This window comes from Odontesthes bonariensis, chromosome 5 (genome assembly GCF_027942865.1).
Source record: "Odontesthes bonariensis isolate fOdoBon6 chromosome 5, fOdoBon6.hap1, whole genome shotgun sequence".
Taxonomy (NCBI): Eukaryota; Metazoa; Chordata; class Actinopteri; order Atheriniformes; family Atherinopsidae; genus Odontesthes; species Odontesthes bonariensis.
The window spans coordinates 683,855-699,613 of NC_134510.1; the positions used below are offsets into that span (position 1 = coordinate 683,855).

Consider the following 15,759-nt stretch of genomic DNA (forward strand, 5'->3'; position numbering starts at 1 on the left):
TTATGAGTATTCGCAGAGAGTTCATTTCTTGCTGAGATTTTACTCACACCTGTTGCTGAACCCTGGTGGTGCCGAGGTGGTACTGCAGGTGTCCTTATCTTTAAAGGAAGTATTACGCCATAGCTGGCCCTTCCTCCGAGCAGCTACAAACACATCAGCGAGGGTGGAGGCTTCTGCAGCAGATTTGGTATCATGCTCTTTTATCCACACCTGGAGCTCAGGGGACAACATCCTTAAATACTGTTCCAGGATCAATATTTCACCAATTTCTTGCACAGTTTTACCTCTGGGTAGAATCCATTTCCCATACAGCTCTTTCAGCCGCACATAAAGTTCTTTGGGGCTCTCTTCAGGATGAACATACAGGGAACGAAACCTTTGTCTATAAGTTTCTGGATTAATATCATACTTCTTCAATATGGCTGCTTTCACATTATCATAATTCAGCGTCTCATCAACATCCATATCAGGGCTCTCAAGTCTCACGCAATGAGCGTGAGACACACGCATTTCAACAAGTTCACACGCTCACACGCCACACATGCCATTTCTCACGCTGAGAAATGATCAACTTCGTCGCACAGAAATTCTAATGGCCGATACTATAAACGAGTCAATGGCAGGTTACTGTGCGCTCGTACAGCTCAGAATAGCTCTGGTACAGCTGTCTTGAGTTAGCAACCCATCGGCCAATCACAAAATAGAATTTCTCAGCCAATCAGAAAACAGAATTTCTTGTTGCCGGGTGAGGTCTGAAATAGCTTTCAGCTGCAAGCACGCGTGCAGAAGTTGTAGACGAGCTGGAGGTGGAAGAGAACCGTCAGGATCATCAGCAGGTCATATCTTCATTTATTTGAATCTTTTATTAGTTACTATAGTTTTCCTACTCTTTGTAAAAGACCAATACCTGCCGATTAAAGTGTTCGTTGGAGTAGTAGACCTAAATATTCAGCACACACCCTTGACATGAGCAACTTAATGAAAAATGAAAAATATGTAGGAGTGTAATTAGGCTTCCGTGGTTCATTTTTTTCAAAGGTGACTGGTATGAGCAGATTCCCAATAAGGCTATCTACAATTGCCCAACTGGTATTAGTTCTGCCACACTGAAATGCTGATGCATGGTGGGGCTCAATAAAACCAAGACCAGGAACACTTTGTTTCTGAATGGAACTCTGTCATCCATCATGACTGTGAAAATGGCTGACATTGAGCCACAGTGCTTTAAATGGGAGCCCCCAATATCAGTCATCAAGCATCAAAATCTGCCACAAACACTTACAACAACACTTTGCATAAGACTTTGCATACCTAAAACAATTTATTTTTAAAATATAGCAGAATTTAGTGTAAAAGTGAAGATTTGTGATTTTGATATTAATAAAACAATTTCTTTGTTCTTTAAGTAGCTAGTTTATGGCGATGGGATACTGCAAGGGACCAGCCCCCGCCCCCCCCAAAAAAAACCCCGAAAGAAACCTCCGCACACGGCCTGGCCCCTGCCCCGCCCGAATCTCACTCCAAGCAAACTTGAAAACTTGAGAGCCCTGATCCATATGAACATAGGCACTAGGGATGTTGAAATTTAAAAAAAGTCTTGACCGACCACTGAACCTCATTAGTCAATTAAAGTCGGTCACCGAAAATTCTATAAGTGCCATTTATGATATCTGTGTCCTGTCGCGCGTCTTTCTCTGCCTCGTGGAACAAGTTATGCCCCCATTTTAGAATGGTTAGGCTCCCATCACACAATCAATGTTAGTTCGTGCCCTTGGTATTATACATTTTCCCCAATCATTGACCACTAGTTCTTAGCGTACTTGTGGAGGAATAAGGGTTTTGGGTAGAAAAATAATTGCTGTGCCTGCGCAGACACGCACAGCCACACATTACGCGCAACGGCGCCCTTCCAGTCACGGTACTTTTTAAACACGAATCAAACGCAACACCGAACTCGGGCTGTTAAAAGCCCACGTTACAAAGTCACAAATAGAGAACGGTGCATTTGGCGGTGTTACAGGAAAGTAGGTTAACCAATGACTTTGTTAAAAAAAAAAAACTTACCAAATGCCAACAGCCTCTGTGGCGTAGCCTATGCTGCACAAAATCCTTTGCAATAAGTTCCTGTCGTCATGCCATTTAAGTACAGATGAATATATCACAACAAGTAGGCTAAGTTAGTCTTGTGTCTTTTGCCATTACAGTGTTACAATTATCATTATGTCGTAGTCCACACGCAGCCACATTGGCTTTATTTAGGTTAATAGTGGCGATTTTTTTTTTATTTTTATTTTTTTATTTTTTTTAACTGCGCAGACAGGACCCGTCATGTACGGCGTACAAGTTGCAATCGGTGCAAGAGAGGACCTCTGAGGAGGGCTCTACGTGAGCTCTGCTGCGGTTGTTCTTCCATCGTGGGATGGCTCATGCTCACATAACATTTCTAAAGATATAGTGAGTTTTTTTTTTTTTTTTTAAACCGACGGCAGAAAAATTCTAACCGGACGACGTTGATTCGGTCAACCATCGGTCACACGGTCATCAGTTAACATCCCTAATAGGCACTCCTTGCCTTACCAGTTAGGAGAGGAATGAGGCGGAAAACCCAGTCTGCTTTTGGCCATCTACAGGCAGCTGCAATTCTCTTAAATGTAACAAAGAAATGTTCAATATCATCTTCACTTGTCAATTGCTGCAACTTTGGCTCAAGAGAGAACTGTGACTGACCTGAAGATCTATTGACTGGTGCAGAAATAGCCTGGGCCTGCTGGTCGTCTTCATTGTCATCCTCCTGGGTTTCTGGATTAGTTGAAGAGGACTCAGGGAGTGGAGAGGTGCGGGCCTGCACTTCCATTTGTAGAAGCTGAAACTGATGTTTTAAAGCTTTAAACCCTTGTTCCTGTTTTTCACGTTCTTGGTTTAATTTGACCTCCCGTGCCTCCTGCTGGTTCATGAAAGCCTGTAAGATCCCAGTCAGGTCTCTCAGTGTTGGTTCTCTGACATCTTCACCCCCAGTGTCTGCTGCCATTGTAGAAGCTCCAGCCTCCATTTCCTCTTCTCCAGCCCATGGTTCATGTGCTGGTTGGGTCTCTGGTGTATTTTTCCTGGCTCCACGGTGCATGATCAAAAGGGGGAAAACATGGAGAGTCCGAAAAGAAAAAAACCGAGCTAAAGAAAAAAACTACCAAAATAAAACTGTGTCCTCAACTGGCAGATCCCACCACTGCCACCATGTGTGAGGGACCGAGCCGGTCAAACATGAGGACACAGTCCATCTTTGTCCATGTATGAGTGATTTCCTTTGCTATTTAAAGATAGCACTGTTCAAACCAAAGATACCATGCCATGATGTGTTCAGGGTCCCTGCTATAGAAGTCCGACTTCTGACAGCTGTTCTGAGAACAAGCTGGGGCCCAATAGGATTCCTGTATTAGTTAGTAAAAGAAGGAATCGAAAACAGTCAACCTGCTGGGTGAATTTATCTAATCTGTTATCGGTACCACGTACAACTCAGAATACAACAGAGACCAGTGTAAACTCCACAAAACTAGCCTTACTTAATATTAGATCTCTGTCCAATAAGTCACTGTTAGTTAATGACTTCATAATTTCACACAATTTAGATTTTCTTTTTCTGACAGAAACATGGTTAATAGAGAGCACAAGTGCTACTGTTCTTAATGAAGCAGCTCCCCCAAACTTTAGTTTTATGGATAAATGCCGAAATGGGAGGAAAGGTGGTGGAGAAGCTGCCTTATTTAAAGATACATTCCAGTGTAAAGAGATCTCATTTGGTGAATTCACTTCTTTTGAATATCTGAGTTTTATTTTAAAGGGTGTTCCTAAAATCCTGTTCTTAATCATTTACAGAGCTCCAGGATACTGTGCAAGTTTTATTGATGAATTTTCTGAATTATTGTCTGTTATTTCGACTGATTTTAACCATTTTATCTTGACCGGGGATTTTAACATTCACATGGATAATATGACGGATGGTACTGCCAAAGAATTTTCTTCTGTGCTGGACATGTTTGGTTTGTGGCAGCATGTAACAGAACCTACCCACCTTCGAGGTCACATTCTGGACCTGCTCATTTCTAAAGGTGTTGATATTTCTTCTGTTGTTGTTACTGATTTGGCCTTGTCTGACCATTTTTGTATTTTATTTGATTTACATATTACTCAGAATGTTCAAACAACCAGCTTCTCAGTTAAGAAGAGGTACATCAATGAGAAAACAAGTGCTCAGTTTAGGGAGGCCATAGTTATGTTACCAACAATGAGCGCAGAGTCGGTTGAAGGAATGCTGGATCATTTTAACTTGAAAATTTTGAATGTAATGGAAGCTGTTGCACCGATAAGAATCAAGAGCACCTTGATCAAACAGAAAACCCCATGGAGAAACACCACTACGGTCAAAAACCTGAAAAGAGAATGCATGAAAGCTGAACGTAAATGGAGGAAAACAAAGCTTCAGATTCACTATGAGCTGTACAAAGAAAGCCTGCGTAGTTATAACAATGAGCTGTGCAAGGCCAGACAGCTGCATTTATCTGAAATGATTAATAAGAATGTCAACAAGTCTCGAACTCTGTTTGCTATGGTTGAAAAACTCACAAATCCTCCTAAACAGTCAAACCCAGACCTCCTCTCCACTGAGAAATGCAACGAATTTGCCAACTTTTTTTGCCAAAAAATCAAAACAATTAGACAAAATATTAACGCAACACAGACAAACAAGAAAACTAATCTGTGTCTAAAACCTGAAATAACTCTGACGTTATGTCACAATTTAATATTGTTGATTTAAAAATCCTAGAGGAAACAGTTCGGCAGCTGAAATCAACAACTTGCACTCTGGACATAATACCATCTGACTTTTTAAAAACTGTTTTTACCTCAGTAGAAAGTGATCTCCTACAAATAGTTAACAGCTCACTGGCATCAGGCATTTTTCCCAAGTCACTAAAGACAGCTGCCATTGAGCCTCTCCTAAAGAAGAGAACTCTAGATGCCTCTATGATGAACAACTACAGACCTGTCTCTAACCTCTCTTTTATATCTAAGATTATTGAGAAAGTTGTATTTAACCAGCTCAACGACTTTCTGAATGAAAGTGGAAGTCTTGATAAGTTTCAATCAGGCTTCAGACGTCATCACAGCACTGAAACAGCTCTGGTCAAAGTGTTAAACGACATCAGGTTGAATACTGATTCTGGTAATGTTTCAGTCCTGGTTCTGTTGGACCTCAGCGCTGCGTTTGATACTGTAGATCACAGAATCCTGTTGCACAGGCTGGAAAACTGGGTTGGACTTTCTGGAGCGGTCCTTAACTGGTTCAGGGCCTACTTAGAAGGCCGGAGTTATTTTGTTACAATTGGCAGCTATGAATCTGAGCGAGTGGCCATGACTTGTGGAGTCCCCCAGGGGTCAATTCTTGGACCTCTTCTATTTAACTTGTATATGCTCCCTTTGGGTCAGATATTGCAAAATTTTAACATCAATTATCACAGTTATGCAGACGATACACAACTTTATGTGTCTCTGTCACCGGACGACTGCAGCCCAGCAGACGTACTGTGTCAGTGTCTGGAGGAAGTAAACACCTGGATGAGAGAGAATTTTCTACAATTAAATGAAGACAAAACTGAGATCATTCTGTTTGGGAGCAAAGAGAAGAGGGTCAGCGTTGGTAAATATCTTGAGACTCGGGACCTTACAATCACTGACCAAGTTGGTAACCTCGGAGTGTTGATAGACTCAGATCTGACTTTCAGCAGCCACATCAAAGCTGTCACCAAGGCAGCTTTTTACCATCTCAGAAATATCAACAGAATTAAAGGTTTCCTCTCCCAAACAGACCAGGAGAAACTCCTCCATGCATTAATCTCCAGTAGACTCCATTACTGTAATGCTCTTTTAACTGGACTTCCCAAAAAGAGCATTAAACATCTGCAGCTCATCCAGAACGCTGCTGCTAGAGTTTTAACCCGGACTAAGGGATCTGAACACATCACAGCAGTTTTAAAATCTTTACACTGGCTTCCAGTCAGTCACAGAATAGATTTTAAAAGCCTGCTGATGGTTTACAAATCCCAGAACAGTTTAGGCCCAAAATACATCTGTGATCTGTTCAGAGAATATAAAGCCAGCAGAGCTCTTAGATCCAAGGACTCAGGTCAGCTGGTCCAGTCCAGAGTCCAGACTAAACATGGAGAAGCAGCATTTAGCTGTTATGCTGCAAACAAGTGGAACAAACTGCCAGTGGAGATTAAACTTTCACCAAATGGAGACATTTTTAAATCCAGGTTAAAAACATTTCTTTTCTCATGTGTCTATGCATGAAATATCTTTTAACTTATCTAGACTGTTGCCTGATTTTAAATTCATTTAAATGATTTTATTTGTTTCTCTTTATATTCTTTTATGTATTTTTAATGCTTCTTGCACTCCCTGCTGCAATGCTTTTATTTTATGTAAAGCACTTTGAACTGTTTGTACATGAAATGTGCTATACAAATAAATTTGATTTGATTTGATTTGATTTATTTAGCTATCAGATTATTTTATGATTCAGCTGGACTCCAACAAATTGAAAGAACAGTATGTGGGACCAATCAGCAAAGACAGCTATTGGACGAGAAGATCGGTTCTGCTGGATGAATGTTGCATGAGGAATTCTCTGCTGTTGTTGGTACTGAGGAATAAAGTAGGCTGATCAGACAGCAAAACGTCTTAAGTGCAAAACACTGGCTTAAGTGTTTGCCAGACATGGACACTGACTTAATGAAATATACAATTAACCCCTTAACGTTTTTATGTCCCGCCGGCGGGACGTTGCATACTTCAGGGCAAATCTGGGGTTTTCCTCAGCCCCCCTTTATATGTCCCTAAATATACCGTTGGAAAGCTAAGGGTCTTGCGATTCCAATGATGTATGGCAATCCAAGATACAATCAGAACACCAGAATGGTGTCAGCCTGCCCTCCATCCAGGATCTGTACCTGTCCAGAGTCAGGAAACGGGCAGGTAACATCTCTGCAAACACATCACACCCTGGACACAAACTGTTTAATCTCCTCCCTTCTGCAAGGCGCTACAGAACTCTGTACGCCAAAACAACAAGACACAGGAACAGTTTCTTCCCTCAGGCTGTCTCTGTGTTAAACAGCTAAAACCGGACTTCAGTGTATCATCCTTGCACCATGCACCAATTTGCACTTCTGATTTAATCTTGTTCTATGTTTATTTTTTTGTCTATTTTTTGTACTTGTTGCACTAAAGAGAGTGAGGTGTAACCGGAGTCAAATTCCTCGTGTGTGTCCACATACCTGGCAATAAAAAGCGATTCTGATTCTGATTCTGATTCTGAACTGTGGACACAATAAACACTTATGTAAAACCAGTCGCAAATACAAAAAAGTGTCAAAGTTACCTATAAAGCCTTACAGTATTCTAAGAAAAGATACAACTCCAACAAAAATGGTCCTGATATGTTGGCAAGGGTCCAGTAAATGTGCTCAAGTAAAATAGTTATTTTACAACAAGTCTTTCACCCACAAAGACACAAAGTCTGCGGCGGCAAACTTTCAGAATTTCTGTCAGAAGCATATTTTTCCGCACATTCTTGATCATAACTTCAGTTAGCATGCATGTATTAGCCCCGACGTGATACCGAAACAGCTCTGGTCTTTTAGCTTTTGAATGACATCTTACTTACTCCAATAGATGCCTGTTTACCCCGTCTGCTGGGGCACAATAGTCAGTTACTCACTGATGCGTCAAAAGTATCTGCCCCTAGTCTTATGTGTGCGGCTTGAACTAGTTTCGGCGGATTTTACTTTGAAGTGGCGTATTGAATAGCTCATGAAATTCTAAACAAATCGGTATCAGGTTGAGGGGTGGTCTCTTCTTCCATATATGGAAAATGTAACCCGTAAAAAGCGTCACAGAGAAATAGTCTAGCTTTTTGACGTGAAAATTACGCATCGTCGTGCGTAATTTCAGATTCTGCAGTTTATTGGTTTATTTTTCTAAAACATGGCTAAACGGACGTAAAAACAAAATACAGTAAGCAGGAAGCCTCGGGGGTTTGTTTACACCGGGACAGTGATGCTTCTGACGTCAGACGGGGACAGTAATAATGAGTGCACGTAGCATCTGAAGAGGGAAACGTGCTTTCGACGAGTGAGTATTATTCATATTTTACTTCATATTATTCTAGTTATAGATAGATGGATAGATAGATACTTTATAGTTACATACTTTATTGTTTCCGAAGGAAAATGTGGGCTCAGCGTTATCACTCAGCAGCGTTCTCTTCAATACAGCAAACATTGAAAAAGAGCTAAAAGTAGTGTCAATTATTATATACACAACTCAGTCTTTCTTGTATCATAAAACACTTTTCTTTGTTTTTTATTTGTTGTACATAATAGAACGTCTGAAGATAATTCAGAGGAGGGGGTCCCACGTGCTACTTTCTCTAAAAACATAGTGGAACAAAACAAAAGTTTAGAGGAGCCCCATCACCCCTCTACTGGAAAATGTAAAAAGCATGAGGTCGAGAGAGAGATGGGGGGGGGGGGGGGGGGGGGGGGGGGTCTGCCTTTTGAAATGTAATAATTTGTGTGCAGGACATATTTTGATACGATTTTTCCTCCTTTTTTTTCCAACTGCACTTTTAGGTACATGGGGGGGGGTTGACCTATCAGATGGCCTGATAAGATACTTGAAGGTCTTGCACAAAACACAGAAGTAGACTTTCTTGTTCCACTTCATGGACATTGCTTTTGTGAATGCATCTTGCAGAAAGAACATTGCGGAAGCAGAGGTGAGGTTCCTTTGCACCAGAAGGCATTCAGGGAGACCTTAGCCTTGGAGTTGGCAGAGACGGGGTCTACCACCTCAGCTGAATCTGGACCATTTCTTGCCGGTCATCACAAACCTGTGCACACATCAGGACGCAGGACAGCTGGATGCTTGAGGTGCAGACACTGCCAGACCAAGACTCCTGTGACGTGTGCCACATGTGATGTGCCTCTCTGCTTTGTGCCAGGCAGAGACCGCTACAATGATTAGCATGTTGCCAACAGCAAAAAATGTGAACACAAATTGTAAATACTGTTCAGTGTGGTTTGCTATGTCATTATTTATGTATATAAACTAATTGCATTTAGACCATAATATTTGTTTGGACTTTTATTGTCTGCACAAAGCTCTGGTTGTAGACAAAATGTGTTTGTGCTTCTGTTACTCTTTGTCAGTGATACTGACAGAGGATCTGGATGTGGAATAAGACAGTCCCAAGTGTAACCTTTCATTAGAGCCCCAGATCATGACTGTATGTTGAAGCGTTCAGGAATGGCAGCCATTTTTCCCCGAGGCTCTCCAAATGGCACAGCTTTGGCACAGCTTTGGCACGCCTGGTCCTATCCTTAGAAAAACCTGTACAAAATACTCAGTTTTTGTTGTATTACAGTCGAAATGTGAAGTGGGACTAGATAAGACTTCAGGCTGTAGTCCCATTGTGTTTTTCAGTCCGCAGCCCTATGCTAAAGTCACTTTTAAGACACATATTTAGGAAGAAAAATTCGGCAGACATAAAAATCCATCTCTTTCACTGTATTCAAGCTCATATTGCTCTGTGACAGAAGCACTTACAGAGATTCTGACTGTTGTAGGTGAAAATTCAGAGTGTTCTCTTTAAAAGAGACCTCAACCAGCCCTCTACTCCAAGTGGTTCAAGTACAGCTTTCAATTTACTTTGGGTAGGCTTTTTTTAGGAGTTGCAGGCAAAAATTGCCCGCCTGTTAAGGGGTTAACTTCCGGTGGTTTATACACATTAACTCTGTAGTCCTTTTCCCATATGGGTTTCATCTTAGCCATGCAAAAGTACATCATTATTAAACCACTGCTGTGCTTCTTTTGGTAGTTCACACATACCACTCAGAAGAAACTCAGTCCCGCATTATGTGCCATCTGGAACGTCTGTAGCGTCGTTATTACCTGTGACCGTCTGTCTTTCTTGTCCTTTTGGTTTGTAATCGCTGTCAGGGCTTTTTTTCAGCCACTTTGTCATGATAAATTGCCATGCTGATGGTTTACAAATCCCAGAACGGTTTAGGCCCAAAATACATCTGTGATCTGTTCAGAGAATATAAACCCAGCAGAGCTCTTAGATCCAAGGACTCAGGTCAGCTGGTCCAGTCCAGAGTCCAGACTAAACATGGAGAAGCAGCATTTAGCTGTTATGCTGCAAACAAGTGGAACAAACTGCCAGTGGAGATTAAACTCTCACCAAATGGAGACATTTTTAAATCCAGGTTAAAGACATTTCTGTTCTCATGTGTCTATGCATGAAATCTGCACGATATCTTTTAATTTATCTGGACTGTTGCTTGTTATTAAATTCATTTAAATTATTTTATTTGTTTCTCTTTATTTTCTTTTATGTATTTTTAATGCTTCTTCCACTCCCTGCTGTAATGTTTTTATTTTATGTGAAGCACTTTGAATTGTTTGTACATAAAATGTGCTACAAATAAATTTGATTTGATTTGATTTTGATTCGATTTGATCAGGCAGTGAGAGGTTTCTGCGAATGGCTGATCAGCATTGTGAATGTACTATTTAGAAGGTTAAAGTAACCAATAAACTAATCAAGTTTGCACATCTTTTCAGTCACACTGTTTTGACAATGATTGTGTAAAATGTAAGCAGAAACACAGTCCGATGACTCGCAAACCATTTAAACCATATTAAAGGGGACAAAAATTGGAAAAAGACCTCATTAAATGTTGACCCAAACAACTGGAATGATTCTTATTCATATTTTTACATTCCAATCCATGCATATGAGTACAAGATTTGTGTTGTGAACTAAAGAATAAGCTTGCTGAAATGAGTTTGTTCTTAGAGATAGGATTAGGAACTCAGACATTCTGGGGAGCTTGGTGTAGAGCCACTGCCCCTTTACATCAAAAGCAGACTGCTGAGGTGGCTTAGAATGTCAGAAGGATCCCTAAAGGTCAGCTCATTTGAAGGTTTCCTTTGAAGACCCTACGGTAAATAATTTTGTTTTTTTGAAGGATGATAAAGCCCATCTGGACTGGAACAACTTGGAAACGCTTTGAATTCATTGGAAAGTATCCCTGAAGAGGATCTTAGCCTGATGCCTCTGTGGTCTAGCCTCAGACATTTGGTTACTGACAGTAGTACTATCTCACATACTCAATGGGGAGGATTTTGTAAACATAAAAATGTTTGACTTTGTTCCCTTTGTACAGCTGTGGGTCAGTGGAATGCCTGGTTCTGCTGTTGAAGAGAGGAGCCAACCCAAACTACCAGGACATCTCAGGCTGTACCCCTCTTCATCTGGCTGCTAGGAATGGGTATGAGCAGACATCCAGCGTATAACAACCATTTCAATCAAAGCTTTGGCTCATCTCCTGAGTTTACTTTGGGTCACCTCATAATATATATATACAAATCTAACATATTTAGCTATTTCCAAGATTTATCTTCCTTTTGTTGGTGTATCGCTTGTACAAAAAGCAAATGATAATTATGATAATAATATTTATAATAACGATAATAACTATTTCCATTCTTCAAGGTTAGTTGAAAATGCCTACAGATACGTCATCTCTTTGTGTCTTACTTTTCCAAGCTAGCTCTGGTCTTCATGGGCTTGATTTGTACATGAAAGTTGATGATACGTAGTCTAATCCAAGAGCTCCCTGGCTGCACATTATGATACAGGAGACATTCTAACTGTTCACATGACAAGTGTCTCTTTATTCTGCTGTCACCCTGTCAGCAGAGCATGTGCATGTGAGCATGTGAGCGGAGCGTGGAGCGAGTTTTTATCAAACGGCTCTGATACCGCTCACACCACCAGTCCACCCAGAGTTCACCTGTGCCTTATACAATGAACACAACAACACCAACAAAAATCCTTCGTCGTGTCACGCAACAAACCTGCTCCACGTACGCCGCGCATGACTGGCTCCTTCTTTAGAATTTGAGCGAGTGCTGACTGCTTGTATACAAGCAGTCAGAATCCTCATCAGCTTGTTTAAGAGCTGTTGTGGCATAACATGATGCTGGGTCTCCTCCATTTTATGTTAGTGGCAGATTTTTTGATTGTCTCTACTTGAGACCATGTAAACTGAAACGTACATCTGGAGCGAAATAGGATTTATTATACTGCTAGTGGGAATGCACAACTGTAAAGTTTCCTTTAAATCCCTGCTTATTAGACTCGTTTCTCACATGTAGTTATTTGTCCAGGTGACCCAACCTTGGATGGACTTTCAAGAAAGTCTCTGATGAGTCTTTATATGAAAAGCGTTAGACAGTAATTACATGTTCATTAACGCTGACACTTAACCAATCATTTCTTTCCATTTTTCTCTCAGACAGAAGAAGTGCATGGGCAAATTATTGGAATATAATGCTGATGTCAATATCTGCAACAACGAGGGACTGACTGCTGTGAGTGAACGATCGTCCTCTGCTGGTGGTTAGGGTGGCATTTGACCTTAAAGTGTTATCACCATTTCTTATCACATTATTGAGGTTTGTGGCTACTTTTAAACTTCCTCCTGTAATCAGGATAAAGACTGTCCATGTGAACCTTTGCTGCAGATCCACTGGTTGGCAGTAAATGGGCGAACAGAGCTTCTGCATGACCTGGTCCAGCATGTGTCCAATGTGGACGTGGAGGATGCCATGGGGCAGACTGCACTTCATGTAGCCTGTCAGAACGGGCACAAAACAGTAAGACAACTGCAAACATCTCTTTAATTGGTAAAACATCACATACATTATACAAATGATTTGCATTTTTATTTCCAAGAGTAGGTTACGAGACTCAAAGTCCGGAAACAGATGTTGTTCTTAGGCTTGACACAGCCATGACATGTCAGCTCAAAGCACCTGCAGATAATCTGCATGTAGTTGGTTTTACAATCATTTAAAACGTGTCATAGTATGGTGATGTTGCTGCTTTGTGGTTAGTTTAGGTGCTGTGGTGAAGTAGAGGGTGCACCCAGTCCTGTTGCAAAACTTGTACTTTTGCCATGGTATTTCTTTCTGGGGTTTTGGGACATTTGACTGTATGTGATGTGGAAATGTACCATGTCTGCACAGACGGTGTTGTGTCTTCTGGACAGTGGAGCTGACATCAACAGGCCAAATGTCTCCGGAGCCACACCTCTTTACTTCGCCTGCAGGTAGTGTAAGAAGAAGAAAAGGATTTGGGATTGCTCTGCCTCTATAGCGCACTTAGGTGTGTGTTCTTTAATCAAAGAGGCTGAAGTCCTTGCTACATCTCATGCAGCCAGTCAATTGCCTCATGTTTCTCTCTCTCTTTCTCTCCCTGCTTTCCCGCCAATTTGAAATATTAAGGATTACAATATTAAAAAAAAATACCTATGTTCAGCTTTGCCTGTTACTACAGTTGTGATAAAGCTGATCTTGTGTATTCCTCAGCCATGGCCAAAGAGACACAGCACAGATCCTGCTTTCTCGAGGTGCTAAATACCTTGCTGACAAGAATGGAGTCACACCTCTGGATCTCTGTGTGCAGGTGGGCATTTCAGCACTGTTTAAGCTTACGTGTGTTTTACCTCTTCTTTTTCTTGATGGTTTGTGCTTTTCAGTTACTGTTACTATACCTCCTGTAATATTTTCAGGGTGGGTATGGTGAGACCTGTGAGATACTCATCCAGCACCATAGCAAACTGTTCCAAACCCTCATCCAGATGACACAGAATGATGATATTAAAGAGATAATGGTAATTTATTGTCTGCAAAGTCTCTCAAAGACCCATTGTATGAATTTCAAACTGAAATTGGTGTGTGAATATCTTGTGTGTGTAGCTCAGGCAGGTTCTGGAGCATGTCTCTCAGCACAGTGACAGTTATCACCAGAGGATCATGACTAGTCTTGCTGAAGTTGCTACCACCAATGGACACAAGCTTCTCAGGTATAATTACATACATACAGTAATTGAGTTCTACTTCTTTCAGTTTACTTTTTATACGAAGCAAACAGTATAATATACAGTTGCTGCAGAGTATTTAGACACAGTCTCATGTACATTTGGGGTTGGGATGTGGTTAGCCTAGCTCAGCATTGAAGTCTTTTCTGAGAAATCAAAGGCTGTTTCTTTAGAAGATTTTGGGGAATCCTGAGAGGACAAGATGAATGAAAACCAACACAAACACATTTTAATTGTGTGCCTTTTTTAAAATCATCTAATACTTTATCTAATTCTTAAGTTATACCAAGAGCAGCATGTTTAAACTTCTTTTTAAAAGCAGGCACAGGTACTGCTAAAACCAGCCAAGTAAACTTTTTCCCATTGCATGCAATGCTACCACATTTTCATAACTGGAATACCTACCACTACCTTGTGGTAATAGTTCCTTATAAGCCCAAGATAATAAGTTATTATTTTAATTAATTAATTAATTTATTATTTATTTATTATTTATTAATGGACCATTCATGTCAACGTCATACAGTGATACAGAAAATTAGCTACCAGCTCTTTATATAGCTACATTGAGACAAATGAGACAAACAACCAGCTACGCTCACTTATTTAAAATGAGCTAATGCATGTCCTGTGGCGAGCTGGAGCCAATGAAAAATCTGCAAATACTGCAGTCATTTTATGTGGGACCGAATTATGTTTATTGCGAATAAACACTTCCCCATTGAACTCAAAAGCCAGTAGCCGTTTTTATTTATTTATTTTTACCAGTTGTATAAGGGGCTCAATTTTAAAGTTAAAAATATTGTTTATTATTGTTGTCTTTTGTCTTTGTCTCTCACAGTCTTTCCAGTAGTTATGAAGCTCAGATGAAGAGTCTCTTGAGAATTGTGCGGATTTTTTGCCATGTCTTCCACCTTGGGCCTTCCTCACCTAACAATGGCAATGACATGGGCTATAATGGTAACAAGACACCTCGTAGCCAGGTCTTTAAGGTAAGTAGAAAGTGCACATACAGTATACTGTGATCCGTTGACATGCCACTAACACAAAATAATACACTGATCAGACACAACTTTAAAATAACCTCGAAGGTTCCACTTGTGCCTCTTGCCTGTTGGGTCATAGACACCTCTAGGGTTGTCCTGTGTGTCAGTCAAATATCCAATAAGTGGCAGCCTATATCCATAGCAGGCAGTTTATTTTTCACAAGAACATTTTATCTGGGGTTAGCACCATTGCCTCTTAGCAAGAGGGTTCCTGGTTTGAATCCCGGCTGGGGCCTTTCTGTATGGAGTTTGCATGTTCTCCCAATGCATGCATGGGTTCTCTCTGGGTACTCCTTCTTATTCCCACAGGTTAATTGGTGACTCTGAATTGACCCTGGGAATGAGTGAAAGGGTGCATGGCTGTTTGTCTTGTTTGTCTCTGTGTGCTCTTGTGATGGACTGGCGACCTGTCCTTGGTGTACCTTGCCTCTCGCACAATAGCACCTGGAATAAGCTCCAGCCCCCACAACCTCGCCTCGACCCTTAAAGGGATAGTTCGCCTCTTTTGACATGAAGCTGTATGACATCCCATATTAGCAACATCATTTATGAACATCTTCTTACCCCCTGCTGCGTCCTGTGAGCAGAGTTCCAGCCTCGTTTTGGAGTTGACGAAGGTAGTCCGGCTAGTTGGCTGGGGACACAAAAATAAAGCGTCTTGCTTCTCAAAACAATATGCGTTCAAAAGAGTAATACATTTGCAT

The 15,759-nt window shown here is 41.0% G+C and overlaps 1 protein-coding gene across 1 annotated transcript in view; it reads left to right on the top strand.

Annotated features, from left to right (window-relative positions):
* The window catches only part of hace1 (HECT domain and ankyrin repeat containing E3 ubiquitin protein ligase 1), a 106,843-nt gene that overhangs the window by 11,844 nt on the left and 79,240 nt on the right, over positions 1 to 15,759 (top strand). The window contains exons 4-11 of the mRNA XM_075464650.1: positions 11,289 to 11,393; positions 12,423 to 12,498; positions 12,652 to 12,783; positions 13,156 to 13,238; positions 13,498 to 13,594; positions 13,701 to 13,802; positions 13,888 to 13,994; positions 14,851 to 15,001. Of these exons, the coding sequence (XP_075320765.1) occupies positions 11,289 to 11,393; positions 12,423 to 12,498; positions 12,652 to 12,783; positions 13,156 to 13,238; positions 13,498 to 13,594; positions 13,701 to 13,802; positions 13,888 to 13,994; positions 14,851 to 15,001 (853 nt within the window). The remainder of the gene's footprint in view (positions 1 to 11,288; positions 11,394 to 12,422; positions 12,499 to 12,651; positions 12,784 to 13,155; positions 13,239 to 13,497; positions 13,595 to 13,700; positions 13,803 to 13,887; positions 13,995 to 14,850; positions 15,002 to 15,759) is intronic.